General features: G+C 54.8%; 1 protein-coding gene across 3 annotated transcripts in view; it reads right to left on the minus strand.

Moving 5' to 3' along the window:
* Positions 1-745: 745 nt before the first annotated feature.
* Ctif (cap binding complex dependent translation initiation factor) overlaps positions 746-19,739 on the minus strand; it is a 262,414-nt gene continuing 243,420 nt past the window's right edge. For all 3 annotated transcript variants that reach the window (XM_026393788.2, XM_026393787.2, XM_077792243.1), the window contains 2 exons: positions 2,741-2,794; positions 746-1,279 (listed from right to left, as the gene is read on the minus strand). In XM_026393788.2, the coding sequence (XP_026249573.1) occupies positions 1,064-1,279; positions 2,741-2,794 (270 nt within the window). In that variant the 3' untranslated portion in view covers positions 746-1,063. The remainder of the gene's footprint in view (positions 1,280-2,740; positions 2,795-19,739) is intronic.

Below are 19,739 nucleotides of genomic sequence, written 5' to 3' on the forward strand. Positions count from 1 at the left end.
GCAGCCCGCCCCCGCCCCTGCCCCAGGCCAGGACTGGGTCTAACTCAGTCCAGGGGCTACAGCATCAGCCCTTTGAGAGAGACGGCCCAGGGGCTGCGGGCCAGGGGCCGAGGAACAGAGGATTCCAGCGGGGACCCCCGCCGGGGCAGAAGTTTCCAATTACCCTAATTGGCTACTGGCAAGCTGTTTGTGGCTAGAATCCTTCCAGAGGGGGCCAGGTTTGATCTCCAGCTAATCAGGGGGTCCTCGCGGGCTGACTGTGTGATCACATCGAGGGCTTTTTCATTGAGAGGAGAGACTTCAAAGCAACTGACTTTTGAAAAATAAAACACAATAAAATAAAAGGGTGCCAGCTGAGCTGCGGGCTCCAGCTCCCTCCTGCTGCCGGCCGACCCCCTCGGCCTGGGCTGGGGCCGGGAACCGAGTCGGGAGGGTGGAGCGTGAAGGTTAGAGAAAAGTGCCGCCCCCAGCTCGGCCAGGCTGACAAAGGCCCGCGGTGACGGGCGGCTGGTGGGGACGGTGCCTGCCTTTGTCCTCCCGGACATCTGCTACACGTCCCTGCTGCCAGTTGGCGACTGCGGCTGACAGCACGCAGGAACAATGCGAGCCTGACTCGACCCACTTTTTCAGCCTTCTGAGGTCCTTTCTGACCCACGCGGTGTCCTGGTGTGCGAGGCTGCTGGAGGCTCTTGAGCAGCAGCAGGGACAGACCCCGCCAAAAAGCTGGGCGGGGGGGGGGGGGATGGGTGGAGTGGCAGGGGGTGGGAGGGGCAGGAGAGAGGATGGGCGAGGGCCAGGGCCACCAGGAAAAAGACACATGCTTCCCTGATTGGTGTGAGCTACGGCATGCTCGGGTTGGGGCGGGGGACCTGGGAGGGAGGGGACGCTCCTCTCAGGGATCTGATCCCTTCCCCTGCTGGCTCCAGACTGGCCACCGACTCTGCCTGCCTTCCTGCCCATTTCTTTCTCCCGCCAGGGCCACCCCTGTCCTCCCGCCTGTCCATCTGGCCCTGTGCGCCAGGGCCCCAGCTGCCCGTGGGCTGCCCGCCAGGCCCCCCGGCTGTCAGGCTGTCAGTTTCTGGATGGTTCTGTTGTAGTACTGTGTAATGGGGGGCGTCAGAGGGTTCCAGCTGTTGGCATGGAGCTCGATGACCTCTAGGAGCAGTGACCGCGTCAGCATGGACTCCGAGGGGCACAGCATCTTGTCTCGGGCGCTGGCCAGGAGCTCTGTCATCATCTCAGGCAGCTGTTCCTCCAGCAGCCGGCCTGTACTCTGAAGCTGTGGGCACAGAAGTGTCCGTTAGGGCAGGGTTTGGGACCCCTTGTGTCCCCTGGCCTTGGTTAGGTGGACTGGGGGTAGGGACAAGAAAGAGCTGGAGAGTCTTAGGGACATGCAGGCCCAGGTGGAACTGGGAGCTCTCCAAACAGGAGCTCTCACATTGAACACCGCCTGCAGCGGGCACGAGAGGAACCAGAACTCTCTGCCAGGCCTGAGAGCAGTGTCCAGAGCACCTCTTTCCCGCCTCACCTAAGAACCTCCCCTCCTACAGGAAGCCTTCCCTGACTGCAGCCACAGCTTCGAGTGGCCCGGTGACCTGATTCCTTGGGTGACCAGGTGGCAGAGTGTTCAGATCCACTTGGTGTCTCTTTGGAAAAGAGCTCAGTCATTCTTAGCTGCATGTGTCCACTGGAACCCAAGAGTGAGTAGCCTCCCATTTCTCTCTTTCCCCTTTTCTCCTGCCCAATCCCACCGCCCAGCTCCAGGACCGCTCTCTGCCTACACTTGTGGCCAAGGGGAGAGAAATATGAACTGGGGTGGACGGCCAGCTGGAGGATCCTGGGAGCCCTACAATCTTGAAAAGCAGCCGCCTCTGATCTCTGTCCCCATCGCTGCCCCCAACGCGGCTTTGAACCTCCATGGTCAAGGCTCTGCCTCCCTCACAGAGCCACCCTTGACCTCCGCACTCCGCCATCGACTCCCTGGGTTGTCCAGGGTGTGTGCTGGGTGCTCACACCTCGTCCACCCGCTGTGTGTGTCCATCCCCAACCAGCCCAGTCTGAGGTAAGGACCCGCCTTCTTTCCCCAGTCTCTCCAGGCACCATCTGGGACTCAACAAATGAACCGCCCCCTGGACGGTCCAGGCTCCGGGCACCTCTGTCTCCTGAGAGGTGCGTGTGCTCATTAGTGCTGCTGCCAGGCTGGGTCCTCGCCCTGGAAGCCCCCTCCTCCCCGTGCTCCACTCTGAGTGACTCTGGGCTATTTGCAGAAGGCCAAGATCCACCCCAGGGATGGGACCAGAGCCAGGCTCCAAAGGAAGGTCCCAGAGGAAGTGTTTCAGTGAGCAGTGGCCACACAGGGAGTGGCGACTCCCAAGGTGGCAGAGCCAATATGGGGGATTTAAGCATGAGGCACCTCCCCCGGCCCGAGCCACCAATGCAAAGGGAGTGGTGTGGAGTTCCTTAAGTCATTAGTGTGGCACGCCTGAATCAAGGAAGGTGGTCATGGGAGCAGGGTGTTGGCCTCCCTAGAGAACTGGGCTCCTGCCTGCCGCGGGCTGCTCTCACCATCAGCACTCACGTGGCTCAGGGTGACAACCTTGGGTGCAGAAAGTCCATGCTCACTCACGAGGTCACCCCCATCAGCCCTGCCCAGCAAAGCATTTCCCCTGGGCTGGTGGATGCACCCGGGACCCTGTGTCCCCGCCCCAGTTGTGGTGGGCGGTGGGGCCGCACTGCTTACCTCCATAGAGCAGCAGAGGACCGCGTCTTCCTTCACGTCCTGAGACTGCAGGAGCTGAGAGGAGACAGCAGAGGGGAGACCACTCAGGGGGCACACTGGCTGCCCTGCCCTGCTCAATCCAGACCTGGTCCTGATGCCACTGGTGACGGTATCTCTAAGGGCCGGGCTGGAGTGCGCGCTCAGGGAAAGTCAGAAGGCAGAAAGAAAAGGGGACCGGGGAGCAGTGACTTCTTTGCTGGGCTTCAAGCCGGTGGAGGAAGCGGTCACCATGTAGTAAGGAGCCCGGGCAGGGCAGGATGCCGTGAGGAGCGGCCCTCTCAGAGAGGACAGCCAGTGTGCTGGGATCATCCAGTTAACAGCTGGGCAGTGGAAATTCTCAGGGAAATAAAATTAGCTTACGGATGTCCAATCAGCGACTCCCCTGTGTGCGAGGAAGCTTAGCTGCTGGGTCAGAAGCTCTGGGCCCTGGCCACGGAGGGCGCCCAGCAATCAAACCTCTCCTCCACTGGCCCGACAGGGCCCATGCGGACAATCAAGGCTGCAGGCACTTACCAGAGAGACCCAGGCCACAGCCAGGCTGCTCAGTGCCCAGCCTGGCCACGCCCCTGGCCAGGGTTCCCTCTACCTGTTTGGCTCTTTCTCTCAATCCTTCTCATTTGAAATTTAGGTATAATTCATATAACACAAAATTCACCATTTTGAGGTGGGATGCCAGGGATTGAACTCAGGGGCACTCAACCACTGAGTCACATCCCCAGCCCCACTTCATATTTTATTTAGAGACAGGGTCTTACTGAGTTGCTTAGGGCCTTGCTAAGTTGCTGGGGCTGGCTTTGAACTTGGGATCCTCCTGCCTCAGCCTCCAAAGCAGCTGGGATTATAGGCGTTTGTGCCACCATGCCCGGCTAAAAATCATCATTTAAAAGCAATAATTCTGTGGGTTTTCAGGATGTCAAGAGTTATGCAACTCCCACCACTATTTAATTCCAGAATATTTTAATCATTCCCAAAAGAAATCTGTATCCATTAGTAGTCAGTCATTCCCCATTCCCACCCCATTCCAGCCCTTGATAACTCCTAATCTACTTTCTGTCTCTCTGGATTTGCCTATGCTGGATATTTCCCATGAATGAAATCATACAATGTGTGGTCTTTTGGGATTGGCTTCTTCCACTTAAAGTAATATTTTCAGAGTGCCTCCATTTGTAGCATGTCCACATCTCCAGCTCTGGACTTCACACTCTGGTCCCCAGGAATTCTCAGCCACGCCACAACCACAGATTTCACTCCCCTCCCTTTTCAGGGCTCAGCGGGGTCTTCCCCCAGCATCAGAGCATCCTCCCCACTTCCTCCCGGGACACCGTCTACTTGTCTGCCTGCTGGCTCCCTCCACGAGAAGGGAAGCTCCACCAGGGCAGGGCCTCTGTTGGCCACTGCTGTCCCAGAACTTGGCACTGTGCCCAGTGCACAGTAAGCACGTGGTAAATAGCTGCTAGCAAACACCCTGGGAGGCCGGGAGATGACCCACCCAGCTGCCAGAGCTGTAAGAGGGATGGAAAGAGCCCTGTAAGCAGAGGGTCTGCAAGGCACCGTCCTGGGAATGGTGAACCTCAGGGGGACATACACCTCCCTGGTCCAAACACACCGTGGATGGGGAGATATGAGCTGGTAGAGCTTCATAGCTGGCAACTTGGTGACAATTATTAATGTCCCATGTGTTCACATCTTCTGACCCAGTGATAGCACTTCTAGGAATTTCTTTTGCACACGTTCCCCACACATGCCATATGAACCAACCCCCCCCCCACACACACACAGTATTTGCTGCACTATTGTTAGAGCAAAAGGCAGAAGGTAACTTGGCTGTCCATGATACATCTGCACAGAGGACTAGGCCACCGCACTCGGCTGTCCCTGCCCTCCACACTGCTGTCTGCTTCTGGAATTTCTGGTCTCCAGACCCAGGGCTGCAGATCCTTCAGGGAGGCTCCAACTGGCCAGTGCCTGGGGGGAGCTCAGGGGCCACCCGGGAAGGGTCTCCCTTATCTGGAGGACTCAGGAGGCCAGAGTGAAGCCCAGGAAGCGGGTTCTGGAAGTCAGGGGTGGGGCTCCCATTTCAGCTGTGCTCCCTGAGTCACCTGGGCCAGCACCCACCTAGTCCTCTCCGCCAGGGGCAGGTCCCAAGGCCCAGTGGGAAGGGGGTCCCGCGACTGTCAGGGGTGGGGCTGGAGGGAAAGGTGGCCCTGGCCCCACGTCCTCCCCAGGGAAGGCGTGGCCCGGTGTGAACTCTGTGGGTCCCTGGAACTGCCTGCTGTGGTCACCTTCCCTTACCTGTGTCCTCTGGTGCCTAGAAGGAGAAAAGTCCTGAAAATGGTAAAAATCACAAAAAAGGGGGAAGGTGAGGTGTCTGGGAGAGGGAACTCTTGACACAGAGTGGGTGGTGGCGGCTGGGGGAGAGGGGGAGAACCTGGAGCTGGCGGGAAGGTGGGCTCAGGATGTGCCTGGGGACGGGGGGCAGATGGAGGCTGCTCAGCCTGGGCCTCTCATGGTGAGTGGAGGTGCACCTGGGCTGTCCTGAGAGGAGTCTCTTAGGGGTCTCCTACTCCCCTGGGGCCTGCCAGATGCTGAGGTGTAGGAACAAGTGAAGGAGCATGATGGGAAATTCCTCAAAGAGCCAGAGCTGGACAAGCAGTCAACAGAGTCAAATGTGGTTGTCTCTCCTGGAAATGGGCCCTTCAGGCTTCTGTCAGTGCTGCCCGGAGAGCCTCCAGCAGCCTCAAAGTTCTGTCAGCCGAGAGCTCTGCCCGGATGAGCCAGTGTCTGGCTCCTCGCTTCTGCTACTGCCCGGGGCCTGTGGCCTTCTGCTCCTCGTGACTTGACTGAAGCGGCTCCTCTGTGTTCCATATTCCTCTTGTTCATTCTCTTCTCTTCCCCTCTTCTTTGTGACTGCATCATGTCCCCTCTGCAATGCCAAAGACCCCTCAGGCATGCTTCTGGGGCTGCTGCCCTGCTCCCTCCCTGGGCAGGGCTCTGGGTCCCTGACTGCCAGGGCAGGGGACAGCCTGCTTATGACTCTCAAGTGGCGCTGTGGGCCGGTCCTCGGCTCCACCCTTATCTCTTCCTTGGTTGTTTGGGAAAGTCCGAATGAAGCCAAAAATCACACGGTGTGCTCGGCCCTGCTGGGCTCTCTCAAGGAAGTCAGGAGTGCTGGGGGTTTTCATTTTCCTTAGACTCCACAGATGCTGGAAGGCAGAGATTTCGTGAAGGGAGCCTGTGGCTGCAGACCAGGTCTTGCCTTCCCCTCCAAAGCAGATGTGGCCACTCAATGCCACCTCTCGAGAGTGGATTCTCAGGCCCCAGGGCTGACGGGAGTGTGGCTTCTCCAGCCTCCTCCTCTGACCCCCAAGGGAACTTTGCTGACCCTGGGTGCACACCAGGAATCCCCACTGGCCGCTATTTGGTAAAACAAGAGGCCAACCTGCCTCACCCAGGGAACGGGACCCAGAGCCACAGGGGCTCCCTCCCCAGGACCCCTTTCAGTGCCCCTCAGGTTCAACAGCTTCTGGCACATCAGTGGCTTCCCAGGACTCTCTACTGGACTTGCCCTTTGTGGCCATCATCCCAAGGGCAGGACCTTTCCTCTCATCCATTCTGGTCCAAACTTCCTGTTCTGGGTCCCATTTCTTTTCCTAAGTGAACCCCTGTTGGTGTGTTGAGGAGACCCATAGCTCTCTCATTTACGAATGCTCTCCTTGAGATCTTCAGGAGGCAATTGCTTTAACTCAAACACTGGTCTCAAAAAGTGGCCTCTTGTGGCTGGGGTGTGGCCAGGGGTAGAGCACTTGCTTAGCATGCACAAGGCCCTGGGTTCCATCCCCAGCACTGGAGAAAAAGGAGAAAGTGGCTTCTTGAACAGACATCGTCCTGGCTGGCATCTTAATGCTCATAGATGCATTATTGATCATAGCCCCAAAGTGGAGCTCCCGAGCGTTGGCGGATGGAGGAATGAAGAAACCAGCGGTGCGTCCACACGGTAGAGAGTTATTCAGCCTGAAAAGGGAAGGACACCTGACATGCCACCACATGCATGAAACTTCATGACAGCACGCTGAATGAAAGAAGCCAGGCACAGAGGGACAACCAATGGCTGAATGCCTCCACTTACGTGAGGTTCAGAAGAGTCAAGTTCATAGAACTAGAAAGTCGCTGGTGGCTGCCAGGAAGCTGGGGAGGGGACGGGGGAGCGGGTGTTTGAGGAAGATGAGAGAATTTTGGAGATGGACGGTAGAAATGGTTGCATGACTTAACGCCATAGAAATACCTACTTGAAAGTGGTTAAAATGGTACAATTTTGTGCTTTACCACCATCAAGAAAATGGTTATTAAAAAAAAGCTAGTCGGTGTGGTAAGACCCACTTGTAATCCCAGCGACTTGGAGAGTTTAAGGCAGGAGGATGGCCAGTTCAAAGCAACTCAGTGACGAGACTCTGTCTCCAAATACAAAACTAAAAAGACCTTACGTCTGGTGTAGCTCAGACGTAAAGCATCCCTGGGTCCCCAGTACCACCACTCTTCAGAAGAGGGGCTGCACTGACGGAGGACCAGGGCTGCCCACCCTGGGGGCCCCAAGGCATGGGGTGGAGGAGGAAGCCCCCCTCATCCGAGTATCTGGCACAGAGAGGGATGGGGGCGGGCTGGGGCAGGCCAGCCTCCCGCGCCCTCGCGCAGAGAAGTGTGTTTCTTGGATGAGAATCCAAGGCAATTGTGCGAGCCCACACAGTGTTTGTTCGGAAGCGAATGCATTCCTGTCCTATTGTCTCTGCCGGAGACTTGTTGTGGGCACACCCATCATATCCTCCCTCGGGGACAAGCCAAGGTGATCTTGTTGGGCTGTGGGAGGCCCCGCATCAACTAGGGAGAAAGAGCATCCAGAGTCCCCAGGGAAGGGCTATGGGGCACGGGCACACTGCCCAAGGCGTGCCCAGGATGGAACCAGGCTGGCTGTTCGGGAGGCCACCTGACAAGAAGGGAAAGAGGGTGCTGATGGAAGGACCCATGGGCTCCTTGCTGCACAGACAGGGACGGGCGCTGGAGATCCCCACTCCCAGCCCTACCAGTGAAGGAGGTCAGCCCCAGGCCTGCTGGCCGGCTCTTCCTGACCACCCAGCTCACCAACAGCACATTCTGTGGCCCTGGTAGAACAGGCACGGGCTGCCTAAGGCTCTGCATCAAAAGCTCAGCTTGGATCCTGCCCCCAGGAGCCTCCTCCTTTGGTGGGGGCAGGTGGGCTGGGGCAAGGAAAGAAGGGGCAGGAGCAGGAAGGTGAGAGAGCGCCTGGGGTTGGCTACTGTGCTGGAGAAGAAAGCCCACCAGAGTGCTCTGATGGACCTCTGGGTGGAGAGAGGGGTCAGGGCTTGGCCGGGCCAGCTGAAGGTGTGGAAGAAGTCAGAGTCCAGAGCAGAGAGAAAAAGGGAGAACAGAGAGGGGGAGAGGGCGGAAGCCAGAGTGAGGGGTACAGAGTGGAGAGGAAGGAGGGAGGAAGAACAGAGGGGAGGGAGGAAGAACAGAGGGGACGGAGCTGGTGCACGCTGGAGCAGGGACTGCACCGGGACACCTATATCTCAGGAGGGCCATCAGGCAGCCAGGGCCCATTTGCCCTGCATCTCTATTGCCCCAAACCTGCCTCTATAGCCGAGCCTACAGGTCGGCACAGGAACTCATGCTCATGGTAATGACCTTGAGCCTTCAAGAATAGGGTCAGTGATGCCTGGTTCTTTGTCCAGGGAAGCAGGGAAGTAGATAATCTTCCCAAGAAAGGTCATCATCGAAAATGTGCAGCAGGCTTGGAGTCAGAAGGCCCGTCGTTACTCACCAGGAGTAACTCTGGGTGCGACATTTACTCACACTGCACCTCAGTGTCCTCACCTGAGAAGGGGGATAATTCTTGCCTAGAATTGTTTGGAGAGTCAAGGGAGATAATGTATGTGAAAGAGCTTTGAAAAGTGCAAAACCTGATTCAAATGCAAGGTGTTATTACCACTATTACATCTCTATCTTTATAGACATAGATCTTCCCCGCAGATCTCAACACACTTTGTATGCACCATCCTGTTTACCCGCATGACACTCTTGTGGAGACAGGCAAAGGCCACAGGCATTATTATCTCTACTTAATCAACAGAGAAACCAAGGCTCAGTAGTTAAGTCTCTTGCACAAGCCAGACAGACAGCGCGTCTGAGCAGAGCTAGAAGGAGCTCAAGAGTCCTTGGTCAGCATCCTCTTCCTTAGACACTGATTTTAATTTCTCCCAGATTAGCTAAACCTTATTTTGCTGGTTAGAGCTCATAATTCTTAATTCCATTGACAATAATCACCTGGGTCTTCACAAAATTGAATTCATTTTATCTATTCTATGTCTGTGTTGGTGACCATTTACCTACCCATCCATACAGCCATTCTTTTATCCATCTATGCACTCACCCATCTGTCTGCCCATCCATCCATCCACCCACTTACCTTCTCATCCATCTGTCCATCCATCCATCTATCCATCCATCCATCACTCCACCCACATACCTATCCTTTCAACAACACTTATGGAATATCTACCATGTGCTAAACGTGGTCTAAGTACAGGGACAACAAGAATAAGACTTATAATTTACAGTTTGTAGGGGGAAATCCAGAGGCTTTTGTTAGGCATATGGGGTTGGAGCGTGGGATAGAATGTGGGGGGAACACTCCAGGAATATGTGCATAAGCTAAAAATGTGAGAAAGCACAGTGCTTTAGTGTACAAGTACTTCAAGGTTCCTAAAATACATGGTCCTGGGTGAGGGGAGGGGAAGAATATGATGATAAAGAAGGCAAGGGCCATATCCTGAATAGCTCTACATGCCATGCTAATGAGTTCCCCCCCCCCCCCCAGTACTGGGAATTAAACCCAGGGCCTCACACATGCTAGACAAGTGTTCTACCACTGAGCCCATCCCCAGCCCTTTTTATTATTTTGAGACAGTTTCTCACTAAATTGTCCAGACTGGTCTTGAACTTGAACTTGCAATTCAGCCTCCTGACTAGCTGGGATTACAAATGTGTGCCATTGGGCCTGACCTTTGGATTTTATCCCAAGGGGCTAGAGAATAGTGGAATGATTTTAACCTGGACAGCAATATGATAACATTTGCACTTGAGAAAAGACCTTTCCTTAGGCTGGGGATGTGACTCAGTGCTAAGGTGCTTACCTTGCACACGTGAGGACTTGGATTTGATCTCCAGCACCAAGAGAAAAAAAAAATCCTTTCTTGGGGAACCAGTAGAATAGAGAAAGGAGGTCAGTGGAAGGGAGGTACTGGAGAATGAAATTGACCGGATTATATTGCAAGTACATGCAAAGGCGTAACAACAAATTCCACAAATATGAATAATCATAATGCGATAATTTAAAAAAGGGAAAGACAAGGGAAAATGGAGGGAAAACCCCAAAATCAACCAAACAAAAAAGATCCTGTCTTATATAGAGTGGAGGATAAAGAGGAGCTGGGAAAGGGCTATGGGGATTGGAGGCCCCTTGTGAAATCCCGGTGGCCTGAGCCGAGGCAGGCACAGAGGAGGAGCGTGGTGAAGGCAGGCGTGAGAGCAAGGAAGCAGGCAGAGTGCAGCAGCCAGGCCACGCTGGCTGGGGGCTGGTCAGCTGGATGCCTGGGGATGCCATCCAGGTACTGGGAAGGCGATGGGATCAGCGCTGGCAATCCTGGCCCTTGGGGATGATCGGGGGGATGATCAGTGGGAGAGTGGCCATCTGAGGTCCTCTGTGCCCAGGGTCAGGAGAGCCAAGGGTGTGAATGAGTTGACTGGCAGAACACATGGGATGAAAGAGGGGAGGGCGGGGGTGCAACCCTGAAAACCGCAAAACACCTCAAGGGTGAGAGGAGAAAGCCCCAGAGGAGGAGGAGAAGGATGGTCAGAGAGCGCAGCCCAGCAGCAGGAAGTGACATCATGGAAGCCAAGAGAGCTGCAGGAAGTACTAGGCCAACAGCGTCAGCTCTGTGAGGTTAAGGGAGATGAACAAGGACCAAAGTCCCCTGGATTGGGTGATGAGAAGAGGGAGGGCAACCTTTGTCCTGATGACTTCAGAGCATGGCAGGGGTCAGAAGGGCAGGCAAGAGAAACACCTTTGCTTTCTTTTTCTTTTGGTCTCTCTTTTCTCCTCCCTCCCTCCCTCCCTCCCTCTCCCTCCCTAGCTTGCCCGTGGAAGGACAGGGTAGATGCCAAGAGAAAGAGAGAGGCTTCCCCAGGGTCAGTGGGGATGCTCACACAGGCAAGAGAGGCTGAGGCCTGCTGAAGTGCTCAGTGAAGGAGCAAGGGCAGAGCCAGGTGAGGGCAGGACCAACCTGAGATAAGAGCAGGGACGTCGCCCCTCTGAGATGGGAGCAGGGGCCTGGGACTGTGGACATAGGTGCTCCAGGAAAAGCTCAGGCTGCCCATGTTCACTTGACTTTGAAGCCAGACCAGACCTGGGTTCAGACTGTGTCTCGTCTGTCTCAAGTTCACTTCTGGTCATCCTTGCTCTGAGCCCGCCTGCACCGCAGAGACCCTCCACCTGTCACGTTCCTGCTCGTCTAACGGGAGTCCTGGTACAGTGGCTGGGCTCAGATGCCAGGGAAAGGCAGGATCCTGACCTGGACTGTGGTGCGGGCCTGTGCCCTGCGGCCTGGCTGCCAGCCTCCTACTAAGGCGAGCAGGCGGGCAGGCACCCTAACTGCGGACCAGGCGCCCCAGAGGGAATAATTAGCCTCCTTCCTGCAGAGCTTGCAAACTGCCCTGTACAAAGTGGCGGCAGTAAATGTCACATGGGGGAATACTTCATCCCACAGCTGGCCCGAGGGAGTGGAAACGTAATCTGGGCCTCAGAGCACACGCTGACTCCTTCTGCAGACACTGGAGCCAGAGGCAGGGCCCACTGCTCCAGTGGCTCCTTTGGGGGCCGTGCTCCGGGTCAGTGTCCCAGATGGGCGGAGAATTCTGTTCACAGGCCCCACGGCCCTCAATTCCCAGCACCTGGGGGTTGGGCGTGAAACGCAGGGAAGTCAGCTGTGTCTGCAGTCAACACCTCCTCTCTTCTAGTGCCTTCTAGAAGCTCCTACTGCCCACTGGGCTTGTGTGCTCACTGCCCCAATCTCCCCACATCCCCTCTCGGGTGGACACAAGACACCTAAGGCAGCTCTGGGCTGTCCCCTTCCCACCACCTTCGGGCTCCTCGTTTTCATCTGGTTTTCACCTTGTGGTGCTTGCTCTAGGGCTTTGTGTATATTTAAAAGCCCATTTGATCCTACACCGGACCCTCTGAGCTCGATACCACAGAACCGTCTTCCTGCTAGAGCGGCCAGAGCTGAGGCTTGGAGCAAGGAGAAGACACAGTCGGAACCCAGCTCTGGTCTGGCTTCAGAGTCAAAGTGGCTTATTCTGCCTCCCAGGGAGTCTCAGAATGAGGCTGAGCAGAGAGGCAGGGAGGCGGGGTGAGTGCACATCTGGTCCCCCTAGGAAGGCCCAGCTTTCACCTGTCACCCAGTCCTCAGGCCTGCCCTGGCCCCCTGGACCAGGGGAGGCTTCTGGAAGGCTGAGAGACCCCTGGGACCAGCCATCGACAGCCCACTGTCCACCTCCTATTGCACTTCCCTTCCTGGGCTCCTGCATTCCTCCTCTGAGGGTTGAGCAGGATGCCTCTGCAGGCTGCCAAGAGCCTCTGCCCCTGGTGAGGTGTGGCTGTCCCTTCGGGAGACCAGGACACCTAAGCCACAGGCCACACCTGACTTCTCCTCACCTGGCTCCCAGGAATAGAGCAGGACCAGGATGGAGTTAGGGCACTGGGCCTAGTGTCCAGTGCTCTCTGCTGGCCCTGTTGAAGGAGAGACGGTGGAAAAGCAGCGACTCTCCCAGCCTCCTGCACGCAGCCCAGCCGGGGACTTCCAGGACCACCATGCTCCTCCTGCTACTTCTGAAGGAATGACTGCAGTTTGTGTCTGTCTGGACGTACACAGCTCCCTGGGGTCGGGGCAGGGTCTGGGGGCCAGGCCTGGGCGCTGGGCTGGTGGGCAGGCTCCCCTCATAGGGCCTGAGTGGGAATTCAGGGATATCCAGTCAGGCGGGGACCTGGCCAGGGAGGAGAAGACCAGGGGAGGGCAGGGGAGGCCTGGGCTGCCCTCTGCTCCCAGCAGGGCCTGCTCCCTGCAGGGGCTACCCCCCCCATCTCCACCCACTTGAGGCCTGGACTTGACCTTGCTGGCTTTGAGGGGAGGGTGAACAAGTCTCTCAGCAGAGGGAACTAGTGGCCTGCGAAGGCATTTTCCGCTCTCTAAAGTAAACAATCAAACAGGAAATTAATCGAAAAACCCACATCAACGGAAGGTTCAGGTTGTGATTTTCACAGCCCCAGAGCCAGGAAATTCAAGGTTATCGTTCCCATAGCAACTTGCCTGTAGAGTCAGTGACTGCTGGGCTGGAACAGGACCTTGAGAGGTCAACTGGGCCAGGCCCCTGCCTCCAGGAGGCATCACCAGCCGCGGGTCTGGACGTCATGGGCTACAGTGCCCTTCTGAGGGACAGTGGCAAGCCTGGGGAAGTGGAAGGCCGGGCTTCTGCCTTCAGAGCCAACGGCGAAGAACCTCGTGAACGGGGCCATCAGTTGACCTCTTGGAGACCCATATTTTCACCATTGTCCCCATATTCCTGTATGCTACGAAGTACAGGCTGCAGGACACCCAGGGCAGGAGCTGTGCCATGCCGTCCCCTTTGTTCCACACCATCCCATAGTAACCTCTGCTGGCCTCCAGCCCACCCCAAGGGCCTGCAGTTGGCCTCTGCCCAGTCCCTGGTTGTTTCTTCTCTAAGAAGCATCTCGTTGACTGACAGGTCCAGGAGCTTCCAAACCAGCCACGAGGGCAGCCCCACTCCCTGGACGTCCTCTTCTCCCCACCCCGGCCCCTCTGCAGGGTCAGGTACTAAACTAATAGCTCAGTGGCCCGACAACCAGGTGGAGCGAATGCCATCAGAGGCAGGCCTTCCACCTTCAAGTGGGCAGGGGTTTGGGTCTTGGGCGGGGTTTTCTGTTGTGTGAGCAGCGAGGAGCCCCCGCCTGGCAGGAAAGGAGATAAGGGCGACAGAGCTCAACGCAAGAAGGAAACAGTCTGGAATCTTCCCTGAGCGTCCCCTGCCCTCCAGCCCGCCCGAGATGGCCACTGATAGCTGGCTGGCCTTATCAGCGGACTGGGACTGAGGACACTAGCCAAGCGAGAGTGTAGGCTTCCCGGGCGGGCACTGGGCCTGTGGCAGGGGCACCAGGCCGCCAGCCTGGCTCCAGAGTCAGCACCCGAAAGGAGCGGGCAGTGGCAAGCGAGGAGCGGCGCCTGCTAGAGGGACAGAGCGTCTCTCTGATTTCCTAACAGGTCTAGCTGAGTGCCAGGAGCCAACCGGCCAGCTAGCTCCCAAGGCCAGGACGCACTTGCAAACTGACCTCTCCTGCTCTGGGTGAGCTTTCCTGGAGGCCACTGCATTGCTGTCCAGCCACCAAGTCCCCAGGCCTCCTTTCACATGCTCCATGGATCCTCCCTTGGGTCAATCCATCCAAGTATGGTGGCAGCTCAGGAAAGTCAGAGCACTCCTGGGGGTGCAAGAGGTTCCTTTCATAAAGCCGAATGGATTGATTTCAGGAGAAAAAAGATGGCGGGGAAGCGAGTGTGGACAGAGGGGTGACACTCTGCAGCCAGAAGTCACCCCAAGGACGCTGCAGCACAGAGAGCCCCTCACCCCACCCTGCCCACAGAAGGAGGTCTAAGAGGGTCTGCAGGCTGTGCCAGCCCTCCTCTCCCTGAGCGTGGGCAGAAGCTCCTTAAACACCAGGATGCAGGAGGCAGAGACCAATCTCAGACTCCACTGGGAGGTGTAAGTCGGGAGGCCTCGGGGAGTTGGAGAAGTAAAATACCAGCCCATTCTATTGCCACCAAGTGTGGAATTCTGAAGACACCCTGGCTTAAGCTGTGTCCTCTTCCCAGGCAGCACTGACAAGAACAAACACCTGCCGGGCCCAGTGACCCACGCGTGCAATCCCAGCGTCTGCGGAGGCTGAGGCAGGAGGATGGCAAGTTTAAAGCCAGCCTCAGCAAATTAGAGAGGCGCTAAGCAACTCAGTGAGACCTGTCTCTAAATCAAAAGGGCTGGAGATGTGGCTCAATGGTTAAGCACCCCTGGGTTCAATTCCTGGTAGGAAAGACAAAAGGAAACAGAATAAATGCCCGCAGTAGATTGGTTCCCAGGCAAAGGCGCCATCTTCCAGGGCTGGAGCGTGAGGCCACAGTGCAGAAGCTGGCCAGAGCTCCGTCCCTTGGGTGAAGGAGCTCAGCTGGTTCCGTGGTGGGTTAGCGCATAAGACAGTAACCAAGGACCAACTGGGCAGGGACAGCTGGGCCCAGGACAAGTAAGCTCTGTTGATGTTCCCAGAATAATAGGCTACAGGCATAATAAGCATTGTGCTCCGAGTGGCAGCCACCCAACAGAGGGGCAGACAGGCCTGGGCTGAGCAAAGGGCCTGGGGCTGCTTGGGGATGTCAGGAGGGATTTGGTAAGGGCTCTGCCAAGTCTAAGAGACCTGGAGATGAGGGTCTTTAATTGGCACCTGGAAGTTTGTTTGGTTTTAGAGCCTTACCCTTAACAGAATATAAATCTTAATAATGGGGCAACACTTTCTAAATTGAGATAATCTTTTTGGGTGAATGAGAATGTGAGTCTGTATTTTGTATTCCCCCTGCATTCTTTCTGCGTTCAACTAACCGGCTGCAAGGAGATCAAGTGCTGAGCCTGGCATTCCTGCTCCGTGGCCTACTCCCCCCTGGCTCCACACTTGGCTCCCTCCTCTTCCACACCTCCTGGGCGGCCAAGCTCATCGGTTCACAGGTCCCAGGTCCGTGGAACTGTCCTGTCCTCTGTCCTCCTCTGCCTCCCTTTCCCACCCTGGCTCCTTCTCCTAGGTCCTTTGAGACCAACTGCAAGACCCTCCTCCTCCCCTTCCCCCTCCTCCTCCTCTTCTTCCCAGGTCCTCCCTCTCCTCCTTAAAGCTTGCCCCAGGCTCCTCCCTGACACCCACGGCACAAGGCTGGCTAGCCCTAGGGGGACTCTCTGGTTCCACCTAGCTCTAGCTCTTATCTAGATCAAGCTGCTCACACAGGACCTTGTATCCAGCTGGCTCTTTCTTTTCTTCTTCTTCTTCTTTTTTTTCTGGGGGGTGGGGGGGGGATTGACCCCAGAGCCACATCTCCAGCCCTTTTTATTTTTTGAAACAGAGTCTCTCTAAGTTGCTTACGGCCTTGCTAAGTTGCCGAGGCCAGCTTTGATCTCACGATCCTCCTGCCTCAGACTCCCCAGTCGCAGGGATTACATCATGCCTGATCCAGCTCTCTCTCTCAAAAAAGAGCTGAAGATTGGGTTTAAAAGGGCTACGCTGGCTGGGGGCAAGGCAACCCAGAAGGACCTCTATTCCCTGGGATTCAGTCCCCAACCACAAGGAGGCTTGGAGTCTAGCAGGTCCTGGTTCAACACACATAAGGACAGTAGCAGCTTTTCATTCATTCAATTGTTCCTTTCTCATTCATTCATTCAACAAGGAGGCTTGGATCCTGTCCTTACAGGTCAATCAGTCCAGCAGTGAAGGTGAATGCTGCCTCAGCAGATCAGTGCTTGGGACCAAGGTGGTAAAAGGAGACTTGCCCCATTCTCACCCTGACTCAGTCAGCCACTGGTCACATTGTGCAACAAAGGGGTCACTTCTCTGGGTCTCAGTTTCCTCATCTGCAATGTGGGCAAGGTAATATCACCTTTCTAGGAGGGTTGCTGCAAGATGAAGCCAGAGAACCTCCGAGATGAGTTCAGAACAGTACCTGGCACACAGCGAGCTCTTGTTACTAAGTGGGCTGCGTGTGACACGGGACGAGGGTGCTGTCGCGACAGGCAGAACTCTTTTCACTTGTGTGGGGAGAAGAGGCTCAGGGAAGGCTTCCCGGAGAAGAGGCCTTTGTAGAGCAGCGAGAGTGGGTGGTGGAGAAGGGGAGGGAGGGCATTCCAGGCAGTGGGAATGTCACCCGTCTGGCCCAGGGACCCTGCCTGGACCCCAGCTGGCTGGAAGAAATAGGCAAAAGATGGAAAAAGGAAAAAAAAAAAAAAACAACTTTGTGCAGTTTGATTAAACTAGGGAGAAGCAACGGTCCTTAGCACAAGGTGGCACTGAAGGCCTTGAGACCCCGTTGCTCACCCTCAGTGTGAGTGACATGTATGTCATCAATCACAAAGGACATAATTCTTAGTTGCGGGCAATTCCTGTGCATGAGAGGGTATCAACAGCACCCTGACCTCCTCCCACTGGATACCTGTAAAATGCCTCAGACATTGCCAAATGCCCTCGGCTGAGAACCCCACTCTACATCAGGGGTCAGTCACCGACAGCCCAAGTCCCAAGTTCCACTGTGGGCTGGTTTTTGTACGGGCACATGGTCTAGGGAGCTAAAAATGACTCTTACATTTTTGAACGGTTAAAAAAATGCAAAAGAAGGATAACATTTGGTGACATAAAAATTGTATGAAATTAATATATAATTTTTTGGTTGTTGTAATAGTCACTCCTTGTCATTCATTTACATTCTACCTTCAGCTGCTTTTGAACTATGACAGTGGAGGTGAGGCCTGAAGAGGCCTGTAGAGTTCTTCACACGGGCGAAGTATTTTTTAATCCCAAATTCTGGGACCAGAAGTGTTTTGGATTTCAGCTGCTTTTTTGGATTTTGGAGTATTTACATATTTATAATGAGACATCCTGGGGATGGGTCCCAAGTCTAAACACAAAATTCATTTATGTTTCATGTACACCTTTCTTGTAGGCTGAAGGTAACCTCATACAACATTTTTAGTAATTCTGTGCATGGGGAAAAGTTTCACAATATGGAATTTTCCATTCGTCATGTCACGTAGGCACTTAAAAAGTTTTGGATTTTGGAGTACTATGGATTTTGGATTTTCAAATATGGGATGCTCAACTCGTATGTCAGTCTTGACAGGGACCTGTCAAGGTCCCTTGGTGGGTACGGCGGGGCAGAAGTCATCTAGGGAGACAGTGGGTGAGGAGACTGTTGTTTTGAAAATCCTGTCTTTAAAGGAAGATGGAAGGGAGGTAGCTTCTGGAGGGGAATGCGGGGTTAAGGGAAGGTTTCTCCTCCACAATAGGCTTATGAGAACAAATCACCAGAGAGGGGGACATGTATGAGGCAACAGTGGGACACTTTGAATACAGCCCTTGCTGCTCGGCCACCGCAACTTATTTTTAAAATGGCCATGTTTCTTTCTCTTCCTCTCTCTCTGCTCCTTCCTGATCTCTCCCCCTCCCTAATCTCCGTGGAAACAGGATTACCTTGCTTCCCCATCCCAGGCAGAGTCATCTGTCCCCAGTACCTACCCACCACAGGAAAAAGTCATCTGGGCTGGGGATGGCACCAGCAGATCTCAGAAATGCCCATCTCCCAAATTAACAAATGAATGACAACTCAGGACACGAGGAAGGTCGCCCTTGAGTCACCTCTTTAAAAGCCCCCTGTTCCCGCTGATGGGCAGAATCCCGGCCTGTGGGACAGGAGTCCTGTGTCTTTCTCCTTTGCTAGCAAAACAATGAACCTTCTTTTTCCCGTTTCCCAAAACCATGTCCTCATTATGAGAGTGGCATCTGGGACAAGGACTGAGACTTTGGCAACAATGTGGGAGAGAAAAGAGAAACTCATCAGAGAGAAGCCCTTGGGAAGGAGAGAGGGCAGAGGACAGGCAGCACTGGATTGGGGGTGGCTGAGCAGAGCCACCACCCTGCGGAGGGACTACTCAAAATAGGCCAGACCAAGGCCTGTCCACTGTAGCCGTGAAGCCGAGGGACAGTTTGTAGGCCGTAAGATAATTAAAGCAAGTCAAAGTCGTGTCAGTAGATTTAGATAGCAGTGTGGGTTAAGAAGAAAGATACTTAAATCTGGCTTTAGGATTATTTTAAAATCTTCCTCTATAATTGTATTTATATATAAATGACCCTTTCTTCAAACTATGTGCTAACTTTGTTGTGAAATTATATAGAAAAGTCCCCGGGGGGTGATTTTATATTGTCTTTCTACTTGTCTCAGTTGAACATTTTTGAGAAAACTTTTCCTTGAAGTGTAACGTGCAAAAAAAAAAATAAAAGGGTCCACAGTCTAAGTATTCGGATGAATTTGCACAAAAGGAAGGCCGTCGCTTCCCAGCTCCTGGGGTGAGAAATGGAACCTTAGTTGGACCCCAGAGTCTTCTTGGGTCCCTTCCTTTTGCCATCTCTTTCTAGAGACAATGCCATTTCGTTTACACCAGAACCTGGTTTTGTCCACTCTAAAACCGCACCGCTGGCCTGAAATCTGAAGCAAACACACGGGTGCTTTGGATGGTTCCTTCCAGAGTCTTTGCTCACCTGGAGGCAGCTCTGAGAGCCTCGCCTCTTCCTGGCTGCTCCACTCTGCTGTTTCCCTGATGGAGCATCATGGGATTCTGGGAATCAGCAGGTGGGGCAGGAATGCTGTCACAGTCCTTTGGGCTGAGATCAGAAGCCCAGATCTGAATGAGATGATCTCCAATGTGCCTCAGGCACCTTGGGGTCAGGAAGCTGATTCTTAAATTCAGGAAGTACTGTCAAAATCTCCTACTCTTTCACTCCTTGGGGCCTCATGCATGCACTGGGTTTGCCTTTTGTGGGAGCATGGACCCCTTTGAAGATCTAATGAAACTCTGGCACCTCTCCCAGAAAAACACACCTCTACACAGGTTCACAGAAGTCTGCATTCAGTTTCAGTGTGTTCTCAGACCCTGGTGGCCACCCAAAGGCCCCAGGTACACGAACCTTCTGTATCCCAACCTAAATTGTCACTGGAAATTGATGGGGCACTGCTTCCACCAGATC

The sequence above is a fragment of the Urocitellus parryii genome, chromosome 13, assembly GCF_045843805.1.
Source record: "Urocitellus parryii isolate mUroPar1 chromosome 13, mUroPar1.hap1, whole genome shotgun sequence".
NCBI classification, from domain to species: Eukaryota; Metazoa; Chordata; class Mammalia; order Rodentia; family Sciuridae; genus Urocitellus; species Urocitellus parryii.